Source organism: Ceratotherium simum, chromosome 25 (genome assembly GCF_057802395.1).
Source record: "Ceratotherium simum simum isolate JZ-2026a chromosome 25, ASM5780239v1, whole genome shotgun sequence".
NCBI classification, from domain to species: Eukaryota; Metazoa; Chordata; class Mammalia; order Perissodactyla; family Rhinocerotidae; genus Ceratotherium; species Ceratotherium simum.
Window position 1 is genome coordinate 27,937,448 of NC_141924.1, and position 23,201 is coordinate 27,960,648.

Consider the following 23,201-nt stretch of genomic DNA (forward strand, 5'->3'; position numbering starts at 1 on the left):
CTTCCAGCAGTGTCCCCTCTAGTCTATCTTGCACAGAACACTTCTTCTAAAACATATCTCTGATCTAGTCTGTCTTCTAACTGAAGCCCGGCAATGGCTCCCCAAAGTCCTTGCGACAAAATCCAAATTCTTTAACACGGCTTATAAGACCCATCCTCATCTGCCCCTGCCTACCACGCCACCCTCACTTCCCAACACTCCTCTGCTAGACTGGATGTCCATCCATACTGAGCATCAGGCCAGGCCCTCCTACAGCTCCCAGCCTCGGCACAGCCTGTTCCCTCAGCCAGCTTCCCCTGCCTCTTCTCTACCTGGCTGATATCTGCTCACACTTCAGCTTCAGCTCAGACATCCCTTCCTCCAGGAAGCCCTCCCTGACCTTTTAGGTTTGGGTTAGATGTTTTCATGGGTCCCCCTGGAATCCTCCACTTCCTCTGTGCTAACCCTTATTACACTCTACTTACTTATTGGTAGACTGGTAGCTCCTTAACTTATTAAGGTAGACTGGAGTATTATTCCCAATTCTTCAATCTCTCCTGTACTAGAATAACACATCCGTACCCTTTGCCACGTCCCCTTGCAGTGTCTCCCACTAGAGTAGGCAGAGGATATCTCCCCACCCCACTGATGTGGGGCTCGGCTATGTGGCTTGATTGCCAATGGGATATCAGCAAACACGAAGTGAGGAGGGACTTGGAAGGTGCCACATGGTTTACCTTGGGCTCTTGTGCTTCTGCTCTCTTCTCTGCCTTGAGAAGAGTATGTGCAGGATGAGAGACATGTGAAGCAGAGCTGAATCCCACTCTCCACCTGTAGCTTGAAGAGCCCCCTCTACACCCCCTGCTGGAGCTGACCCATCAGCGAGAAAAACAAGTGTTTGTTCTTGTAAGGCACTAAGAATTTGCATGTGAATGCAGTACTACTGGAGCAGAAACCTGATTAACACACTTGTCTATATCCCTCACTAGACTGCAAGCTCCATGTGGGCAAGAAACAACTGAAACCTGAGCACCTAGCATAGGGCTTAGAACGTTGTAGGTGCTCAATAAATATTTGTTGATTGGATGTATGACCAAATGAACAAACATTGGCCACTGACATGTCTGCCTCCCTAGCTACGACATGAATTCCCAAAGGCCAAGAGCAGCATCTGATTTCTTTCAATATCATCTAGTCATCTCACTTCCCACACGGGGTTCTTGGTAGATATTCAATAAATATTTGTTGAAATTAAATAAATCGATTTTTGTGGGCTGACTTGGGAATCAGTCCCTAATTTATGACATTGTTTCTATGGGAAAATGCATTCTGAGTGCCAAAGAAACTTGCAAATGAACTTTTGGAACCTCATGCGTTCATGGGTGCAGGATTGCCAGTTTTGTGGAAATCCATAACTGAACACATGTGCTATGCTTTGCAATATGGGAGGAACTGAGAAACTGCTTCCAAACCCAAGATATTCAGCCTGCAAAAATTCATTTTCCACCCACACAGACAAATTCAGCACAGGTTGCATTTGAGGTTCCAACAATAAAATACTAGACTTTTTAGAGCTCATTGTTTATCTAATTGCTTTTTATCTCCTTATACTGGATGCCTATTCTTAACACCCGATCAAAAGGAAGTTAAGATGGTTTTCTTGTCCCCACTGCCCCGCCCCAACAAATCCACTTTCTACACACGTATGCAAGAAAGCTCAACCTTTTCAACAGAGAAAATAAATTATTTTTCTAAATAAATCTGTGACATTTAAAATAAACACAGTGGGATGCTCTACAGTTATAAGAAAACATCCCCCTTTAGAATTCCTAATTTTGAATGGTACTGGGAGCTTAACATGAGTCACAGATCTGAGGCTTAGTTTTATTTCATCTTAGGCCAGAACCAAGCCACTTTGAAACCAAGTGATGTGACATAGCTGGGAAGGGCCATCAGTCCACAAATCCAGAATGTTTTATAATACTTAACGCACAAGTCACAACCTGCCATTGGCCGAGTTTCCCAATCACTCAATTTACTTGAGCTCCTACTACGTGCCAGACACCATTCTAGAGTCTGGGGATACAGTAATGAACAAGACAAGGTCCCTATGCAACTTACATTTCAATAAAGGGAGAGGTGGAGAAAAAAGATCATTTCAGACAGTGATGGGGCCATGAAGAAAATATAAGAGTGATGTCATCACAAGTGAGGCTGGGTAATCAGGTGGAGATGTATGCGCTAGGACTTGACAATCAAGGCAGAGCCAGCCGTGGAAAGATGTGGGGAAGAATGTTCTAAACTGAGGAAACAGCAAGTGCAAAGTCCCTGAGGCAGGAACAAGGCTGGCACATTCCTAAGTCGGAAAGAAAGCCGGTGTGGCTGGGTGGAGTAAACCAAGGAGAGGGTCGCATGAGAGGTCCAAGAAGCATCAAAGGACCAGATTATGGAAAGCCTTGTACGCAGGACCTGGAAGTAAGAGAGTCAGACTGAATTCTAACACAGAAGCCAGCGGAGGTTATTAAGCTGGGGAATGACATGATCTGGTTTACATTTTAAAAGGACCACTCTTCTTGGAAAATACTGAGGCAGGGGTGAGGCAGCAAGAGCAGAAGCAGGGGGAGCAGTGAGCAGGCTTACAGAAGGCTGGGACCCACAACCCACCATCACTAAAAGCCCCGATGTCCTCAACTTCTTCTTGGATTGTTGCTTCTTGCTCTTACTGAACCAGGCTCTCCCCTGAGGACACCGCTTCCCCGCAGCCTTCTCAAGGGCTGGCTGCTTCCTCACCCTCATCAAGGTGTCCTGCTTGTGTCTTGCTGCCTCTTCTAGATGATTCTTCTTCCCTTCTGTCCAAGCCTGCCCCGCCCCTGAGCTTTGAAGCTCACGCCATGAGCCCACACCACCCCAGATGCCTCCTTGTTGTGACCATCTACCGACCACCCCACCCACAGCCAATTCCCTACTTTTCTTGAATATTTCACTGCTCACTCTCTCCAACATTGTTTCCATCGTTGTTCTTGGTGACAGCAATTTCCACAGAGATGACTAATCCTTCTAACACTTTGACACCTCAGTTCCTTGACCCCTCCCCCGTGCCAATAATCTTGTCCTCCATCCTACTTCAGCTACACAGTCATACCTTAGACCTTGTCATGACCAATAACTCCACCGCCTCCACGACCTTAATTTCAAGCTCCCCACAGCCCAAACATGACCCCTGTTCCAGTTCCCCAGCTCCAACAAGTCTTTAACCCCAAAACAACCTCCAATGCACAGATCCTGGCACCTTTTCACATCCCTCAGTCCCCATGTGCCCTCACTCCCCTCCGCAGAGCTGACTTCTGGCTTAGAGCCCAGGGTCCACTATAATAGGTATCAATATCCATATCAATATCATCATCCATCCTTTGCATGCATCTGCAGGGCTCCCTGGCCCCTCTCTCCCCTCTTGATGTATCTCCTGGCAAAACCCCAACTCTGGCTAAATCTAACTCTCCCCTCCTCTACGACTACACCAACAGAGCTGAACATGACTTGCAAAAGCAAAACTGGGCTTACGGCTCTCACTTCAAAAGCAAGACCACCGACCTCAGATGGGCCTGAATATTGCCTAGCAATCACTCTCTATTCCCCATCTCCCTTCTCTCTCCCACTCTATTTCACACCTTCTCTCTCTTCTCCCTTCAAACCTCCTGGCTTCTTCCCGCACCTCGCTCTCACCAGTCTTAAGTCCCTGAAGATGACATAAGCAATATGAAAAGACACTGCTCATGTTTCCCCTACCTACCTGCTCCTGGGCCCATGGTCATCCCCTTCCCTCCCAGGACCAAGGATGAACTGTCCCACGCTCCTGTCTGAGGCTGGCCTCCCCACTGGCGCACTAGAGCCTATTTTCTTTCATCTGCTGAAAGACAACAGTCCACAACTCTCTCTTCTCTCTCGCGCATCGTCACTTTCTCCCTTCTACTGGAACTATCCCAACAGCACACAAACGCACTGTTATTTCACGCATCTTCAAAACAACAAAACTCACTGGACTCCACTTTCTTATCCAACATCTGCTCCACTTTCCTGCTGTCTTTCTCAGCACAGTTGCTCTAGAGAGCTGCCTCTGCTCTGTCCTCTTCTTATGCTCTCTTGCACCTTCAGCACGACTTCCCACAACTGCCCCTGTCCCCAGCACCAATCATCACCTGCTAAGTCCAGGGGGTCAATTCTCTTCTTCTCTCGCCTGACCTCTCAGGGTGACCGGGCCCAGGGGATGCTCCCTCCTCCTTTCTCCCTGCGCTTCCAGGAAACCTTCTTCTTTAGTTTGCCCTCTTTCCTTTCTGACTGTTCCCTCCCCATTTTTCTCCTCTTCATCTTCCTGAGCCCTGAGCATTGTACGACCTCAGTGCTCAGTTCTCCAACTACTTCCCTCCTCAATCTACACTCCCTCCCTCATCTGGTCTTACGGCTTCTTCATGTACCATCTAAACACTACTAACTCCCAAATTCCTATCACCAGCCTGGACATCTCCCACAAACTCCAGACGTATGTTTGCCAACATAGTAGCCACGCGTAGTTATTTAATCACCACCATCACCACCACCATCGCCACCACTGTCACTGAATTAACTCCTGCGCATAGCTCTACAAATATAGACAGGGAACCCACAGAAATGGAATGGATAAGAAAGATTATGACAAAACTGCTTAGTGGGTGTGCGATGATGAAATGCTGTTCATGATCAGTTAATTTCTTAAACTCTCATCTTGGGCAAGCGACAAGAAGAAAACGTTCCTACCCAATTACAATTATTCATGAGAATTTTCCCAGCCCTGCTTCTTTTGTCTGCCAGTGATTCTGACGGAAACAGCCCGGTAAGGAAGTGCAGCAAAAGGCAAGGGCAATGACGCGTCTTGCTGCCACTCAGCTTTTGACTTCTTCCGTGAACTCTTAATTAATTCCAGCCCCACATCGTTAGTTTGTTTCCTGAACCTCTTGCTTATATGTATTGTATTTCCCCCCTCTCTCTTCATTTCTCTTGGCTTCCTCCCCTGTAAGCTTCCCAATTCTCTTCCCAGTCCTTTTTTCTATCCCACACTGCCCCTCATTCAGCCTTCAGCTTCTCTGCACCTGTTCTACTCTTTCTTATCCTTTTTCACCTTTAAACACTGAAAGCACCAACCAAACTGACAGACAGTGTTATGGTTTTTTTTTTTTCCTGCCTCAGCTGCAGCTAGCTCAGGCTCTCTCCTCCTCGCTTCTATAGCGAGAGCCCGAGTACTGGGTTGCCATGGCAACAGTGAATCCAACCAGGCCGGTCCCAGCGACGCTAGGAGCTGCCATGGCGAGAAAGCTGCTACAAGTCACCCCTGAGCCTAGATGGGTGGTGAACATCGTAATTCAAGACCAGGCTGGGCAGATTCTGCCCGGACACTGCGATTGTACATCAGGCCCACAGCTGTACGGCGCATTAGGAGACAACATCATCAATAATAAGGCTTCCACTGAGCCACAGGCAGATGTGACATTAGGAGGATTCATTCGAAATGTTTCAAACATCCCTATTCTTTTATCTCCTCTGAGGGCAAAGCTTTTCCCTCTCTCAAGTCTTGGAGAACTCAGTAGAAAATAAAAACAAAATTGACAGCTCTAGCCTCTCCTCCTTTATGATGCACATCCGCCCCCTCCCAGTCCCAGGCTGGGGAACCCTCAGTGGTCCGGGTCAAATGATTTAGTAGCACCGACTCAGCTGGGAACATCTCTGAGAATTAATTAGGATTACACAACGATATTTTAGTCAGTGAAGAGATCGGTTCCCCCAGGTCATTGGAACAGATCCTCAAAGTAGGGCAACAAGTGTTCTGCCACACGACACTTTTGTGAAAACGAGAGTTGGTGAGAAAGAATTCAGGAAATACCTTTGTAGCGAATGGCACCAACCGCAGTGAGGGTCTGTCGCCGTTAAACACTCCCAACAGGATTTACGTTTACTGCAGTTTGCAACACGAATTCTCCTCACCTAAAAATAAAGATGACAGCAGTTTAGACAGAATTATAAGCAACACCAGAAAAGCTACAACATGTTATCTGATGAAGGGCCACAAACAGCACATTTATCAACTCAAACTCGGAATGTCTCCATAATGACACGGGGCAGCAGTTCTCAGGTTCTAGGGTATGAAGCAGTTTATCAGAATCCCCTGGGAGCTTTTGAAAGTGGAGATTCCCAGACCCTCTGCCCCTGAGACTCTAGCTGAGCAGGTCTGGGGTGGGGCCTAGGAATCCGTATTTTTAAGTGCTCTCTCAGGGAAGTCTGAAACGCAGTCAGGTTTCTGATCTGCTAATAATGATTTCCAAAGGGATCATGAAATCAGGTCACTTGGTTTTCATATAGACAGTCAATGTGTGGTCAGTGGCACTTTGGAAATGAGTATCTGGAGATAGCAAAAGGTGCTGACCCAGGAGTGTCAGAGAGATGTTGGCACTGGATGTGGAGATGAGGAGACCCCTCCCACATCCCTCTCAGGGGGAGCTCCATCACCTCAGCTCCTGGCTCACTTGCTCACATCCCCTCCACTGGAGTGAAAATGAAAGAAATGAGAGGAGTTTTCAAATCATTCTCTGCCCCTAGAGCTGCCTCTTCCAGTTGTGGCAAACAGCAGCCCACAGAGTGGGCCCCCATGCTGGGCAGACCCAGGCATCCAAGGCAGGCAGTCAGAGCCTCGAAGCAGGGCAGTGGGAGGCAGGGAGGACCTAACGGTACCTGGTGCATTTTCTGCAGGCAAAATCCCACTAGAAAGTATTAAGTAACTTCTTAAAAAGGTTAGAGAAACAGAGAGTTCTAGAAGGGATTTGTGAGTCACACAGGGGCTATCCTGAGGAGCATCCTTCAATTCTAAGTTGACTTCATGGAAGATAACAGCTCGTCCACTGCACAGTCCTCAAGGCTGCTGACAGATGCGGTGGGCAGACCACCAGCCTGAGCCAGAATTAACCAGAATGTGGATATTTCCTTGTAGCTCACACAACATCTTCTTAATTCTGGGGGATTTTCATAAATGTCATGTAATCTCTCTAACCTTGTTTTCTCATCTGTGAAACGGTGATGGTGCTGCTGACTTCATGGGGTTATTACAAACATTGTCTGGCACATGCTAAATGCTCAGTAAATGTTGGCTATTGCTATTATGTGAGAAAAAGGTTCCACGGTCCAACAAACACAAAACCTTACCCTGAAAAAGTGAAATAGGTTTTCTTAGCACAAGGCTTCTGAGAGCCTTTGAATATGCTGAGCATCATGATACTCCAGGAGGGGTATAGTAACTAACATCTGCTTCTAGGACCACTTTTGTTCAGAACATTTAGTTGAATATGAATCTCTAGAACATTCTCTGAGAACTACCATACAATGTACTTAAGCACACAAATACATAACTCTATGTAAAAGAGAGGACACTATAAATACTACAATGGATCTGCTTCTCTAACTTAATAACACATTATGGTCACTATTCCACAGCAATGCATATATCTCCATATGGTTATTTTTAATAGCCACATAGTATATCGTTCTATGGAAGTAACAGGGAGTATTAGTTTGGCTGTTATCATCTCCCCAAGAGTCTAGGAAAGGACCTTCTTTAGGTTTTGCCTGTCTAGGGATTATATTGGCTCAACTAGAGTCTTACTAACAGGATCTCTAACAGTAAACCTAAGTGAAGAATGTAAGAATAATCAGCTTTGACGCCCAGTTAAAAACTCTCCTCAGGACTTTAGGCTTTGAATGACCAGAGACTAGAACTCTTTACCTCCAGAAAGTGAGGACCTGCCAACTACAGGTGGCTCTCACAGTGGGTCCCAGCCTACAGTCTTGGGTCCCAGCCTACAGTCTTGGGTTCCAGGGAAGGTAGTAATGAGAATTGATGAGCTATTTGCAATGTTTCAAAAAGCTGAATGGAAAAATATGCACAGACTAAGCAAGACTTCAAGTGTCTTTGCTTTGAGCTGGAATTTTATCAGCTCTGTGTGGTAGCACAGTCAGTTCTCTGACTGACAGTTTTGAGATGCCCTTGATACATAAAGCCTGAGAACGGGAATTGTTACTTAATAATACAGTCTGTTGAGTAGACAAAAATCTTTCAAATATGGGAACACTGGGGAAGAAATATAATAAAAAGTGTTTGAATGATGAAGCAAGCTGGTCAAGAAGATTCTTTATGGTAAAGAACTGGTTTACAAAGGTATATGAGATCCAGCGGCCATCTCAACGCGGTCATTTCGACATACCTGACTTTTCAACATGCAAATGGCAACATGGCCTTTTTAGGAATTCCAGAAACTACAAAGTGCTTACACATCTACTCTGTGACTTTAACAGCACATGTAGATTGAGGTCATTGCTATTCTCCTGAGAATGACTGAGAGGAAAAGAATGGAAAATTGGAGTGGGCCGAGGGCATCTGTTACATCTGTTATATAATTATGTAAGTCTCAATTATCTTCTTTGCACTTTGTATGTTCAAATGGTCATGGGTCCAAACTACCATGCCAGAATGGCCTGTTTAGTTTTCCCAAATTTGGGATTTGATCCCATTTATCGTGGGGTTTAAGACCAGGGAAGAATTTAAGTCCTAGCCCTGACAAGGCCTAAACTCTATATATCTTTGAGCAAGTTATTTAACCTTTCCAAGTCTTACATTCTTTATATATAAAATGAGGGTAATTTTACCTCATTAAATCATTAACATATTTCATTAATATTGTTCATTATATGTTTGTGTGTATATACAACTCTATGCATCTAGAGAGACCATACTTAGAATAGTAACTAACAAGTACATAGTCAGTAGGGACTCAATAAAAATTTGTTTCCTCCCTCCTTCCCTTGGTGAAAGCACTTTGTAAAAAAGAAGAAGATGTAAAAAGGTATTCTTTTTATTTCAATAAGTAGAAGCAGGAAGAAACTAAAATATCCAGATAAATTAAGAGAGGGAGGGCAAGTGTCACACATTTCCTGGTTCATGAATGTGTATGAGACTGTGGCCTGATATTAACCCCCAATTCTAAAACCAGTCCCATTGGGTATATTCATAAATGCATCTAATCATCCAATGCCCAGATAATAAATGTGTAAATTCAGTTACCTTGCTGATTATGCACCCATTTGCAAGCACACCCTCCTCTGAAAAACTTGGCATTGGAAATATAGCCAATAATAAAATTGTCTAAATAGGTAATATTTCTTGCTTACTTACTGACAGCAGGGTTTTTAATTCCATGCCTGTGAACCACTGAGGGTCTTCTTGAAGCCTGCAGCAGTGTTTAAACTCACTAGTTCAAAGTAAAAGCTTCATCACTAGATAATGACAACAATTAAGCAATTTTTATTCTTAAGTCAGAAGCAATAACTAGTATTTCTACCTACCTCTTTCCCCGCTGTTAGATAGATGTAGATATTCTCCTTTGGATGAGGAACGAGTTTGTAGAAAACAGGTGTTTCTTCTTTAATTTCATAGATAACCTCTGGACAATTTGAAGTCAGATTCTCACCAAGAATAACCTATTTTTTTTTCAAAAAGAGAAATACGATTTCTATTAAATACTTTAATAGCAGGGTGGCAAAACTCATAGCTTAGTTCTAAAACCACCTCCTTTATTACTCACTACGTATATTTGCTAAGGTACCATGTTCCTTAATTATTCTCTCACGTCTCAGTCTTCAACAAGGCTGGTAATAACAAGCACAGTATTTCTTCCTTTGTAGGGGACAAAGTCACACACACACCCCCAAAAAGCCACTCTTCAGTGCTGGGGCAGTACCCTCATATGTGGAAGTTCATTGTCCACAATTCCTCACCACTTCTGGCCTTATGAGAAGTTACAAGTGACCACTTCATTAGTACTACACCAAGAGCGATCTTAAAACTAAAAGGAAGGGCCGGCCCCGTGGCTTAGCGGTTGAGTGCGCGCGCTCCGCTGCTGGCGGCCCGGGTTCAGATCCCGGGCACGCACCGACGCACCGCTTCTCCGGCCATGCTGAGGCCGTGTCCCACGTACAGCAACTAGAAGGATGTGCAGCTATGACATACAACTATCTACTGGGGTTTTGGGGGAAAAAAATAAATAAATAAAATAAAATAAAAAAAAAACTAAAAGGAAGTTGGCCTCACATATAGTTGCATGGCCTACTCTGATTCTCTCATATAATTCTACATAGTCATGCATTTTAAAGTAACAAGGACAACTTAACAGGCCTAAACACATAGGTAAGTGTTTATACATACAATGTTAAGCAAGCGTGGCTTTCAAATTGGACACACGAGTTTCACTCATCTTCAGTCAATAAACATCTACTGAACGTCTACTATGTATCAGCCATGTTCAAGGTAACGGTGGTGAGCATAAGAGAGGAAGAATCCTGCCCTCAGAGAACTTACATTCTTGTGTGTGTGTTTGCGTGTGTGCACGCACGCACGCACATATGCGCACAGGGAAGTGATGGCAGACAATTATAATAAGTAAATTATAAAATATATTAGAAGGTGATATAGGTCAAAATAAAGTGGGGTAAGGAGATGGAGAACGCACGTTCAGAGTAGGTCTCATTGAGAAGGTGACATTTACTTAGAGATTTGAAGGAGATGATGAGTGAGTCTGGACGAAGCATACTCTTAGAAGAGGGACTCACTGGTGCAAAGGCCCTAAAATGAGAGAAGGCCAGCACGACTTGAGCAGAGCGAGCGAGGTAGAGAGGAGTGGGCAGTGAGTTAACAGGGTGGATAATATAACTTTGTGAAGACCAGTGTGAAGATTTTGCCTCTTATTCTAGGGGCGAGAGACGAAGCCATTGTAGGGCTTTGGGCACAGGAGTGACATGGCGAGAGGGCAGGGTTTAAAATATGGGTATGAAAACTCATCAGGAGACTCTTACCATAATCCTGGAGAAATATAATGGTAGCTTGGGCTCAGGTTTGCATCCTGGCTCTACCCTTTAAGTGGCTGTGCTACTTTGAACTAGTAATTTATTTAACCTCCCTGGGCCTCAATTTCTTCATCTCTAAAATGGGGCTAATCACGCCTTCCTTGTATACAGTTGTTGTAAGGATCAAATGAGAATTATGAAAGATGCTTAGCACATAATCAATAAATCAATAGATAATAATCTATTACCAAATTGCAAGTTCCTTTTGGGTAGGGACTACGTCTTAATCATCTTTGTACCTATCTCTTTGTCTAATACGATACTTTCACAAGTGAAGGTGTTCCACATTTTGTCAGTTTGAACACACCCACATGTAACATCTATATTTGTATCTCTATCATCGTGGACATCAGTTACATTGGGCACATGATTTGAAAAGAAAAACTGGCACCTGAGATTCTTTGCAGACAAAGTCTACATATGCAACAACTGATCAATAATATGCCTGTACCCACATATCCTGATGGCAATTACATATTTGCTACTTAATCAAAGGCTCCTTATCAGTTTGACACATGGAACATCTTCCTGCATGTGCCCCCACTCCCAGGACCTGGACTTGAGTCTGGCTTTGTCCTGTGATAGTGACTTCCTTCCATCATCTGCTCTGGGTCAAGCCCAGGTGGATTTGTGCAACTAAGCGCCTATGAATTGCTCACTAAATTCAGTAGCATCTCTGTAAAAGTCAATCTCACTAACTAAATATACTAAAAATGACTTTTAAAAAAGGAACAGAAACAGTCAGTTCCCAAGGGAGGCGGGAAATATCTGTGCCTCAAGTCATTTCAAAATGACTCTATAGCTGTACCATCCAACATGGTAGCCTCCAGCCACGTATAGCTATTGAGATTTTAATTAAATATTCAGGTCCTCAGTCGCACTAGCCACAAGTCAAGTGCTCACTAGCTACATATGGTTAGTGGCTACCATAGTGAACGTGCAGATACTGAACATTCCACCATCATGGTAAGTTCTATTGGACAACACTGGCCTACAGAAAACTATGAAGGAAGGGAGACAACCAGTAGGCACTGACCAAGTATGGATTTGCTAGATTCTTGTTTTCCCATTTATAATTTATATTCTTTATTAATCAGCTCAGATTCAAAGAGTTGATCTGGTTCTGGAAAGTAGTTGTACAGAAGAAGAGAAACAGGAAGCCAGTTAAAAAAAAAAAAAAGATTGATAGAAATATTCTTAAGTGAGACTCAAGAGAAGATAGGCTGCTGCCCAGATTTCTCTTGAGGAATTTGTCACATCAGAAGCATCATTTGGCAGAACCACTTATGAAGTCTTCTTGCCCATAAAGCTGAATCTAATCAAGCCTTTAGTGCTACCTTCCACTTAGCATTAGGAAACAGAAAGGGTAGAGGAACCAGCTAAATGACACCAGAAGAAAGCAAACAGCCAAAGCCACAATGTGAGGCACTCTACAGCACTGAATTTGTTTCCTCATTCAGTCCATGGGTATTTATAAAAGGAGTGATTTCCTCAAAAAGTGGACAGCCATGACTAGGAGGAGGCCACTCCAGATGAAAAGAAACACAACAACCAAATGTGGTTTGAGGACCTTGTTCGGATACCAATTTGAACAAAAACAATTTTAAAAAGACATTTTTGAGCCAGTCAGGAAAATTTAGTCATATGGACTCGATATTAGATAACTCTAAAGAATTACTGATAATTTTGTTTGTTGTGATAATAGCGTTATGGTTATTGAAGAAAACGATCATAGTTTTTTTAGAGATGCATAATGAAATATGTAGGAATGAAATGACCTGGTGTCTGGGATTTGCTGTAAAATAAGAAAGTAAACATAAATTTACAGTAATGCACAGCATGGTGATTATAGTTAATAATACTGGACTATATATTTGAAAGTTGCTATGAGAATAAATGTTAAAAGTTCTCATCACAAGGGAAAACAATTTGTAACTACGTGTGGTGACAGATGTTAACTAAGTTTATTTTGGCGATCACTTCACAATTTGTACAAATATCAAATCATTATGTTGTACATCTGATGTTATATGTCAATTATACCTCAATAAAAAAAAAACCTTACAAACCACCACCACTCATCCATTTTAAGTGAGTTAGGAGCTGCCTTGCAGTTATATTGGGGCTTATTTTATTTACTCTTGGAGCACAGTTGATGCAGAAGGGTAGAAGCTGGAAAGATCTAGTTTGGGGCAACTTTGATTTATTTACCTGATACCTCAGAGATGAGGCACCAGTATTCACTCTACAACTCTGAATTATGGCAAGGAAGCCTCTCTTTCTCACATTTTTTCTTTAATTACCAAAGTGTACTATGTGCCAGGGTTTATCAACCAGTTTCCTGAACAAGCTACCTAAAGCGGCCTACACTGAAGCTTGTCCTGATAACTATGGATGCTGGGTTTAAGTTGGTATGCTTCATTGATGGTGGGAGTGAGATTTCTCTGGAAGGTAATTTGGCATTATTTATCAAAATTATAAAGCACATACCCTTAGATCCCGCAGCCCCTCATGTATATATATGAAATGATATATGTATGTGAATATTCATTGCAGCATCATGTGTTATAAATAAAAGATTGAAGCAACCTAAATGTCCAACCACCGGAGACAGGTTAAGTACACTATAGTACAAACAATGGAATACTATTTAGCCATAAAAATAATTAGAAAGCTCTTTATGTATTATGTGTTATGTTTAATATTTATTAAATATGTATATATTTGTATATACATATATACATATAAGTTTAATACGGTATATGTTTAATAAAAGGGAGGAAAGACTATCTTCCCCCTTTTGCTTGCAGACATATATAAAATATCTGATACCCAAGAAACCAATATCATTGGTTGTCTCAGAGGTCAGGAACATGTGACTTTCACTGTATATTCTCTTTGTTCTTTCGAGTTTTGAACAATGTCAATGTATTATCTCAAAAAATACATACATACAATTTAAACTTAAAAATTGTTTGAGGATGAGTGGGTCAAACTGTTTTCTTTTTTGCTAGATTATACAGAGAATGATCTCCATAACCCCAAGGACAGAACAAGAAGTAGTTTTCATTTTCATCACAAGAGACTCAAACGTGCTACAAAGAGGGACAGCAGTCTCAGCTTCTGTGGCCCACATCTCTCTCAGATGACTACAGGACAGGAGAGAGATGGCTCTCTTTTTCCTCCTGATTTCTATTAATATCACCTCCTACCCCACCCATCCCCATCCCCACAGCTGGGCCCAGGGACACCAATGGAACACTTGGATCTTCTAAATGCAAAATTCATGTCAACATTAACACAGAGAAGAAAGCCAGCAAGACCGGAGCAAAACACAGAGAAGAAAGCCAGCAAGACCGGAGCAAGGGAAGCGTTCCTTCCTCAGCTCAGTTGAGCTGGACAGCCTTGGAAAAGGATTACGATCAGTGAAGTGTTGCAGGAAGTAACAATGAGTCACAAAACCCCAAAATGGGTTGAATTTTGCATAAGAGAAACCTCATCCAATTCATACATACTCCCTGGGCATGATGTGGATTTTATCTACTGCTTTCAAGATAAACCCTTAACATGGATCTAATCTGAAGTCAGCCTGAGCCCTGTCATGTATATTCTTACATACCCCCTCATCCTTTGAGTTTCAAATGTCACCTCCTCCGAGCTTTCCCTGGTCGTCTTCCTACCATACTCCACTGTCACTCTCTACCCAGCACTCTGTTTTCTTCATAGCACTTATCACTATCTGAAACGACTTTATCATGATGAATCCATTTATTTGTTTTCTGTCTTTTTCTTCCCACCATGAGAGCAGGGGCATCATCTGTTTTGTTCATTTTGTATCCTCAGCCCTCAGAATAGTGCCTGGCACATAAAAGGTGCTCAATAAATGTTTATTAAATGAAAAAAATACTCTATTAGCATTCAAGATTTTATAGGGCTCTTCAGATTTTTCCAGCCAAAGCCTGAGCAGAAAACAAATTTTCCCCAATGGATAATTTCAGTTCATGTCAACATATTGTTTCTGCTGACATCTTCCTGAAGCCTCATGGTAGGCTATTAACTAGCCTTGGGATTTTTGTTGCATACAAAAAAACCTTCCAACTACAGTCCTGACGTGTATGGTGTGCGAGACTTCCACACCATACAGTTAGTTGCATTACAAGTTCAAGACCACCCACGGGAAGGATAGCATGATGAGGAAAACGAGGGGGGAGAAAAATTAAACAGACTCTTTTTTTTTCTTTGCTATTACCTCAGATGGAAAAGCTATGGGTGTTCAAAAAGCTAAAATATTTTATGCCGAATTTCTTTTCTTATGCCTCACACTGGTGGGGATAACCAGTTGCAGGGCAAGCAGACCAACCTTCTCACTTATTTTTTTCCATGAAGTTTCTAAGAAATGCCACAAAGGAGACTTATACCACACACCCACCCACCCACCCACACACCCACACACACCTACAGAGAAAGCAAGGTAATTATCAATAGCATTTAACGTGCTTCAGTAGTTGGGAGTGTTAAAGATGGAATATAAAGATTAAGGCAAATTCCTCTCTTGTTTCCAATCTACTTATTTGAAAGTAAGTAGTAAGAGAAGCCTACAGCCTGAACCACTAGTTCTAGATTTGTAGATTATATGGGAGTAATAGGTCTAAATTGGGGAGTCCCTGCTAACTCAACAACTGGAATAAATGAGATGGGGGTGAACTTGAAATAGCTTCAGATGACATTCTAAACAGCCAACCATGGAGCTTATTTCCAAGTTCTGACACTTCCTGCTGTTCTTACTTTTTGGTCCATTACCTCAGCTCAGCCATCCCCACCACCCCCACTTCCGGCCCTAGGTCCTGTCCTGAGTTCCTCATGGCCTCCTTTTCCTTATGTGAACATTCTGTGGGAATATAAATAGACCTTGTCCTTATAAAAGATTTTATTATTTTTGTTTTCTCTTATTTTCACTCCAAAACCTTAACGTAACCAGAGTCAAGGCAGATACTTCAGGTGTTACATAGTTTGTCTTCTGTTGGACTGCAGGAAGAACTTTCTGGAACTGAATTGAATTTCAATCCACAGTTTGGATAAATGAAATCCACTAATGGGAGTAGAGTTCTGAGAGTCATACAGGTAACCAGTCCTGACTCTGAGCACGTGAGCAGTGCTTCTCTGCTGGATACCGGGAAAGGGCATGATACAGCTTCCCACACCCTGAACCCTACTTCAGTCCTAGGGATGCTAGAGAAACCCAACACCAGCTTCCTCTCGCTGGAGCCATTCCAAACACCAACCTGAACACAGATTCCCTACCTTTGCTCTAAAGAAGCCCACTGGGGAAAAGCTGGGACCCCAAAGAGGGTTCAGAGGCTCCCAGGAGCTACTTGCAGCCCCAATAGAGAGGGCTCTGCCTTCTCCTAACACAGAAGTCTGCACTCAGCTCAGCTGCCAGAAGGCCGTCCCTAGATAGCAACAGACTAAAACCACAGAAGCCATAGCCCCTTCTCATGAAACCTCAGTTACTTGCATCTTTGTATTAACCCAGATATTCCAATATTAGAAAGAAATTAAAAAATAAAAACCAGTTCCACAAACTCTATCAAGCTTTATAGACTACATTTTAATTGCCAATGCAGTTTGGGTGGGGGACAGATTGCTTCAGTTCAAATCCCCTTAGCAAGTCACCTAACCTCTCCCAGCCTCAGGTTTTCTCATTTATAAAGTGGGGACGGTAATAGCATTGACTCGTGAGGATTAAATGAGTTAACCCATGCAGACACTGGTTCTAACGCCTGGCACACAGTTAAGAGCTCAGAAATGTTAGCTATTATTATTCCTCGCCTGCTGCCTTCTTATCTTTTATGCTTACAAGAAAGGTTAATAGGCAGGCATAAAGTTACAAATTTCAGATTTTATGCATATTCCGTTATTACTTATTTTACCACCTGGAAGAGCTCAAAAGATTCAATTCTGCCCATGAAATAAGGACTGCTTTCTGTACACAACCGAGTCAGCTCAAAGGAATCCCTACCACACGAGAGACTGCACCACAATCTGGAGAAAGATTTGGCACATGTTTCTAGAAACGCGTACACTTTGCAGTGTCCTGGCTATGCGACACGTGCAGGATGAATTCCCAAAAGCCGAACTCAGCATGGCCAGACTTTTTCAGCTGATCTCAGTGCAGACGCTGACAACTGAAAAATTATAGCATGCAATCATGTTCAGAAAGGAAGTAAAATGAGGAAATAACCGGGGAAAAAGTGACTGGACATAAGTTGTCACAACCATCAGGACTGTACGTCAATAAAATAAGGGGGCAGATTAGATGCTCTTAAAGGATCCTTTCAGTTCTAAATTCCTTCCATTTTCCTAAAGTCTTATAGACAGACTCAGGAATAAAGACAGGAGAAAGAGGGCAGTCAAGGTATTAACATATTATAAAGTCTTTAGTTCTTTCACTTCTCATCAGTAAAATCTTACCTTTGGAAACGGTGCTAGATTATCTGGAAGAAGTATATGTCTTTAAAGACACTTTAAAACTTAAAACTCGGCTTAAGCTCAAAATAATGTTTCCACATAATAGAAAGTGATACAGCTATTTAAAGATACTGTTTACAAAGGGTTTGCTGTGACATTTTAATATAAGCATTATCCCTCACTAACTGAAGAAAAGAAGGATGCAAAATTGGATAGAGTCTGACCTCAACTACGTAAAAAAAGGAATCTAAAATGCTGACAGTGGTGGCCTCTAAATGACAGAATTAGGGGTATTTTTTTCTTTGCTTTCTCTCATCCCCCACTACTTTGCAACTTTACTTTTACAATGAGAAAAAATTATGTAACTAACATGATGTTTAAAATTGCACCAAACTATAGTAAAACTCCATGACGTTTTCAGAGATTTAAGAAGTCAGTTTTTTTGTGTGTGGTGGAAAAAATCAGCGATTGGCCCCCAACTGCTGTTTCCTGCCTCTCATCTAACCAGGCAGGACTACAGTGCCCAGCATCTGTCAAAACCCCGTCAACTCTTGATCACTGGGAAACTGATGAGTCAGACTGTGGGTGATCCAGGCCTCTCCCTCCTCCTCCTCCCCCTGCGGCTGCCTTAGGTTGGGTTTTGTTTTTCGCTGCTCATTAGTCGCTCCACTCTGCGGCTTAAGAAGCCAAGCTTATGTCTAACAATGTTCGTCTCTTCTAACAGTTCTGGTGACAACTCTGCCACTGGAGAAGCTTGAAGTTTCTGAATACAGGGATCTGGGGATTATCCGTGCCTTCCAAATCATCTACACGATCCCAGGTCTTCGGGACTCGGGGTAATTTCAGGGGCTGCACACACGATACACGCGGGAATCTGGGAATGACTGGGATGTCCTAGGGAGCCTGGCGGGGCCAGTCAGCTCAAATTCTTCCCTCACAACTGCCTCTTAAGGGAGGGAACCTTCCTGAGGGAAGCTGAGCGTGGGGTTTAATTCTCAAGAAGTTTTCATGCCAGTGAGGTAGTCCTCAGTCAGATGCTCTGCTTTCTTCTCGAGCTGAGATTCTTCCCTGAGCCTCTAAGTCTCCTGATCCATCCCACCCCAGGAGCATCAGTTCTCCGCATGGATCCCTATCAACAAGCTACCCACTCCCTCCAGGAACCCCCAGGGAGTGGGTGCCTGTGCCGGGGGCAGAGGTCACAAAGCCAGTGTAGCATGAGGGATATTAGTGCAGTCTCTGAAGCCACTCCAGGTTCAAATCCCTGCTCTGCCACTGTGTGACCTTGGGCAAATCATCCAACTTCTCTGGGCCGCGGTTCCCTCATCTGTTGAATGAGAATCATGTATCCACCTCACTGGGCTGTGGAGAGGACTGAATGAGTTAGAACATGGAGAGGGCCTGGCACATAGGAAGCACTGCAGAAATGTTAGCAGTCACAAAATAAAAAACACCAATCAGCCCCTGTTACTCGAATCCTAAAAACAAGGCCACAGATGTGGCTTTTGAAGGCGTACCCCACACAGATGCCGAGGAAACCGAGACTTCAATCGGCCACCTCTTCCTCAGCAGCTTGAAGCTGCAGCTCGGTCCCACCCCTCCGCCACAACATCATAAAACCGGCCAGCTGCACATGCACCGCCGGGGAGCAAACAGGACAGGCGAAACCAGGCCGTCCCATGGGGAACTATTTATAGCCAAGTGTTCCTTCACCTCCAATTTACCATGTAACAGTTTGGTTGGCTCAGCTTTGGGGAAACCGTGTTCTTGTCAAAACACTCATCAAAAATATCCCAAATCCGAGGAGATAACTGGTGAGGAGGCCCAGGAAGGATGGATGGAAACTTCTCCTGCCAGGTTAATGGGTCCAATCAGCCTGACGCGGTTGGTATAGCTACAGACATCGCCTCATGGCACCGACAACTGGTGCAGAATGACTGATGGATATTTACCTTTCCTGGGGAAATAAAGTTAACACAACGGGAAAGATGATCAATGTATATTTTAAAAGAATGTGTATACAAACAAACTCCCTTCCATATGGTACTGGGTTTCCTCCAAAGAAAACAGATTAAATCAAATGCCTAGCAGGCACTCGGCATGGTATCAGGCTGTGGGAGTACATGGCCCCCTTCTCAGAAGCTCACCATCAAGCTGGGAAGGCAGGACAAACACAAGTGACAAGGTGAGGCATCAAAGCAAGACATTTGTAATGAGCCAAAAGAATGATCCAGAAAATGAGTATTTAATGAGATGAGACAAAAACAGGGTCGCTCCAGGCTTGGGAGTCCTCAAAGAGGAGGTGGAGTTTGAGCTGAGCCAAAGCACAGATACACAGGATTCAGTAAAGCAGAGAAAAAAAAGAAAGCAATCCAGGAAGGGGGTACAGTGTGAGCAGAGGTGTGGGGGCAGGACTACACAATGCATGTTCGGAGAAGAGCAAGCAAATAGGTTTGGCTAGAGTGTGGGATAAGTACCCAGAAGACAGAATTAGAGACCATCAGAAGAGAAAGGGGTTTTCTAGGTTGTCTAGTACAGTCTCATTTTACAGATGAGGAAATGGAGGCTCAGAGGGGGTAGGTGATTCACTTAAAGTCACACAGCTAGGTATCAATGGGAGATCAGTTGAGAAAGTAAATCTGTTACTATTCATTTTAGAACCTGAGCTGACAGTAAATCGACTGGCTACAGAGAGGCAAAGAAATATCAGCTTAGGGTGACAGTAATAGTGTAGTGCCCAACCATGGATGTTGGTGGAGGCCATGGGGGGTATTCAATAAATGCTTGCCGATGAAATTGATAAGATAATGCTATGTAATTTCAGACAAGTCATTAGGTATCTCTGATTTTCTTTTCTCCTCCTTCCAACTGCCCCTCCCCCAAGTGAATAAAAATCTCAACTTGACCAGTGGTGCATCCATACAGTGGGGAGAAAACAGTCCTCAGAGAGAAAAGTCCAGGGGGCTGTCAACAGATTTCAGATCTCTAACCTCTCTTTGATGTGTGTGGGTACAAAGGGCAGAAAATAATCCCCCTCAGCAGGTGGCAAGTGGGGTGGAGGGAAGGAACACCTGTTTTTCCTTCTTCTCAAGCCCTATAATCTCTAGCCTTTAAAGTTGTGAGAAATCAGGTGCTTTGTACATTTTCATTCTAAAGGAGATACAACTGGAAGGTTAAATGTCATAGGAAGGTGAGTCAAGGACAGGGTAGGGGCCAGACCCCCATTAACTTCAGCCAGGCCGCTGATGAGTAAGGAAGGAACAGTATCTTGGCACACTCCTGGGAAGCAAGGGGGCTCCTGCTTCTTCATTACATGGTTAGGGAGGTTATTACATACAGATTTCCAGAAATTTCTTTCAGTCCGTTTCTGGGGGTCTCTGAGGAGTCCACAAAGCAGTTGGTATGGTGTTGTGTATAACTCAGAAGCAATAAAAAAGCACAAAATGGATCACTATTAAAATCGACATTGAAGAAGGCACAGAAAACCAACCTTAAGTAACTGGCCATCTCCAGTCCCCAAGAATAAAACAGTCCTGTTCATTACCACGGTGCCATAAACGGATGTCAGGTCGGAATGGATCAAGGTAGATGATGCGATTGGTTGGACTCTTTCAGGTTGCTCCCCGTCTTTCTGAACATGCACACAAACGCACAAACAAAAAAAAAGATAATTTTTAACAGTGATAATTCTCATGATGATAAAATGTCGCTCATGCCCACCTGGGAAGGATTCCACTTGAGCCCCAAATACCTTTTCTTAGACAAGATCCCCAGGAACAACATTTTATCCCCTTTATCTGCAAAATCACCATGCTTGCTCAACCCATAGAAAGCCACTTGTTTACTATGTATTAATATGTATTGATTGCCAGCAGCGAGCTAGCCATCCATTTAACACTCCCTCAGCTGATATATGAAACCGAGTTCCACTTTATTGCCAAGAGAGAGCCCACTGCTGAATTGGGAGGGAGACAGTCTTATACTTGGCTGTTTGCAGGATCCTGCTGCAATTTATTTTAGCTAGGGATTGGCTTCTGTGAGGTTAAACAAGCCATTTCCCAAGATGTGAGACGGACCATCCTCTTGGGTGTGATGGCAGAGAGGAGGGATTCTGAATTGACAAGAAGGGTGCAGTGTGAAGCCCGAAGACAGGGTAATTAATTCCGAGGGTAAACAGGGAAAGATACAGTCATGGATGGTGGGTAAGACAGAGCCACAGAGCCAAAGAGGAACCAAGCACAAGGGCTGGACCTGGTAGTGATGCTCTTGAAGAGGAAACGAAAACCGTAACTCCCACCCGAAGGCATTTAAATGGTCTGAAGCTTTGAGCACATATAATCACATGCTCAACTCTTGATCATTAAATAAAGCCCCTCTTTAAACCCAGATCAGGGAGAATGTCGACCAAAATGTCTTTTTCTTTCTTGTTTAATAGCATGGAGTGCTTCATGCTGCTTCCTGCCTTCAACGACAGGAAACTGAGTTTGTTACACAAATCTCTGGAAGACACGGAGCTAGAAAGAGTCGTTACCGTCTGTAGCTACTGAACTCAGTGTGATAGCATACTTTATCTGCCAGAGCTCAGTTCCCAACTATACTAAGGTTTCAAAGGCACATTTTAGCTTCAGCCAATGGGAGAGCCGGCAAACTTAGTAAGCACCACGCAACTCCTAAAATCGCCCTGCTTTGGGAAGGGGCAGATGGGCAGGGGGAGGCTAAGACTCATCAACTTTATTATATTATTGCCGACAGTGTTTATGTCTTTCAATTTATCTTATTAAATATTCATTATTTTTAAACCCACCAAGTTTCATTAACATCTAAACTAAACGGATTCATGGACTAAATTGATTTCCGAAGCCTTTAAAAGTACCGCCTATATTTCTTTGTTGAAGTTGCGCTGCGAGGAAAAGATAAGCTAGCAAGAATTTCTCCAATGCTGTGATCACTTTTCAAGGAAAAGATGTCATAACCTAAGAGAAAGTGACTTATTTGCATAAAATATTCCATAGTGAACTCAGTTTAAGAAGATTTTTGGAAAGCCCTGTAGAGATTTTTTTTCTTCTTAAAAGATACTTTTCATGCAGTTGAGAAAGATAAGGAACTGTCCTGTTAAAATTGAAGTTAAAAAAAAATCTCTGTGGGTCTAAGAATCACAACAATAGATCACTGTTCAGATAAGGATGCCTTGTGACTATAAGCAGAAAAAGAAAAATCAGATGACCTTTAGATTAAACAAAATAAAACCACACCACATGCCTTGCTTTAAAATAAAACCAGAATTGTTCAAACCTAAGATTGGCCAACCAATACTTTCATTAAATATTTGAGCACGGCAGAGATGCTAACTCAGAGAATTGGGCGTCATCTCTGTCTGGGCATCTGGAATGTTCTACTACCACTATCTTTGGCTGGAGGAGTCCATTCTCCCTCATCTCATGACACAGAAAGAGTAATGGCTGTAGATCGTTGACTATCCATCCATGAAGACCAAATGGAACAGTGTACTCCCACATCTGGTATACAGTAGGTGCTTAATAACTGTAGCTATTCTGATTAGCCAAGAACCATGACGTCACGGGTGACCTTTACTGAGGTGCAATGAGATGTTCTGTTTGTGAAAGACTGGCTCCAAAAAAACCAGAGGTGGCTCAGAAACTGAAAGGGAACAAGGAGAAAAACTGCTTCCGAATTCCGTCTCACCCTTTCTGGTGTCCTTCCCCTGACTTCTGACTGATCCTCAATAATTATAGTTTTCCAAATCAAGTGCTGGATCAATAGTA

General features: G+C 43.1%; 1 protein-coding gene across 5 annotated transcripts in view; it reads right to left on the reverse strand.

Annotated features, from left to right (window-relative positions):
- The window catches only part of PLXNC1 (plexin C1), a 146,130-nt gene that overhangs the window by 105,526 nt on the left and 17,403 nt on the right, over nt 1-23,201 (reverse strand). For all 5 annotated transcript variants that reach the window (XM_087449102.1, XM_087449100.1, XM_087449099.1 and 2 more), the window contains exons 2-4: nt 20,909-21,049; nt 9,397-9,531; nt 5,891-5,991 (exon numbers count right to left, since the gene is read on the reverse strand). In XM_087449102.1, the coding sequence (XP_087305228.1) occupies nt 5,891-5,991; nt 9,397-9,531; nt 20,909-21,049 (377 nt within the window). The remainder of the gene's footprint in view (nt 1-5,890; nt 5,992-9,396; nt 9,532-20,908; nt 21,050-23,201) is intronic.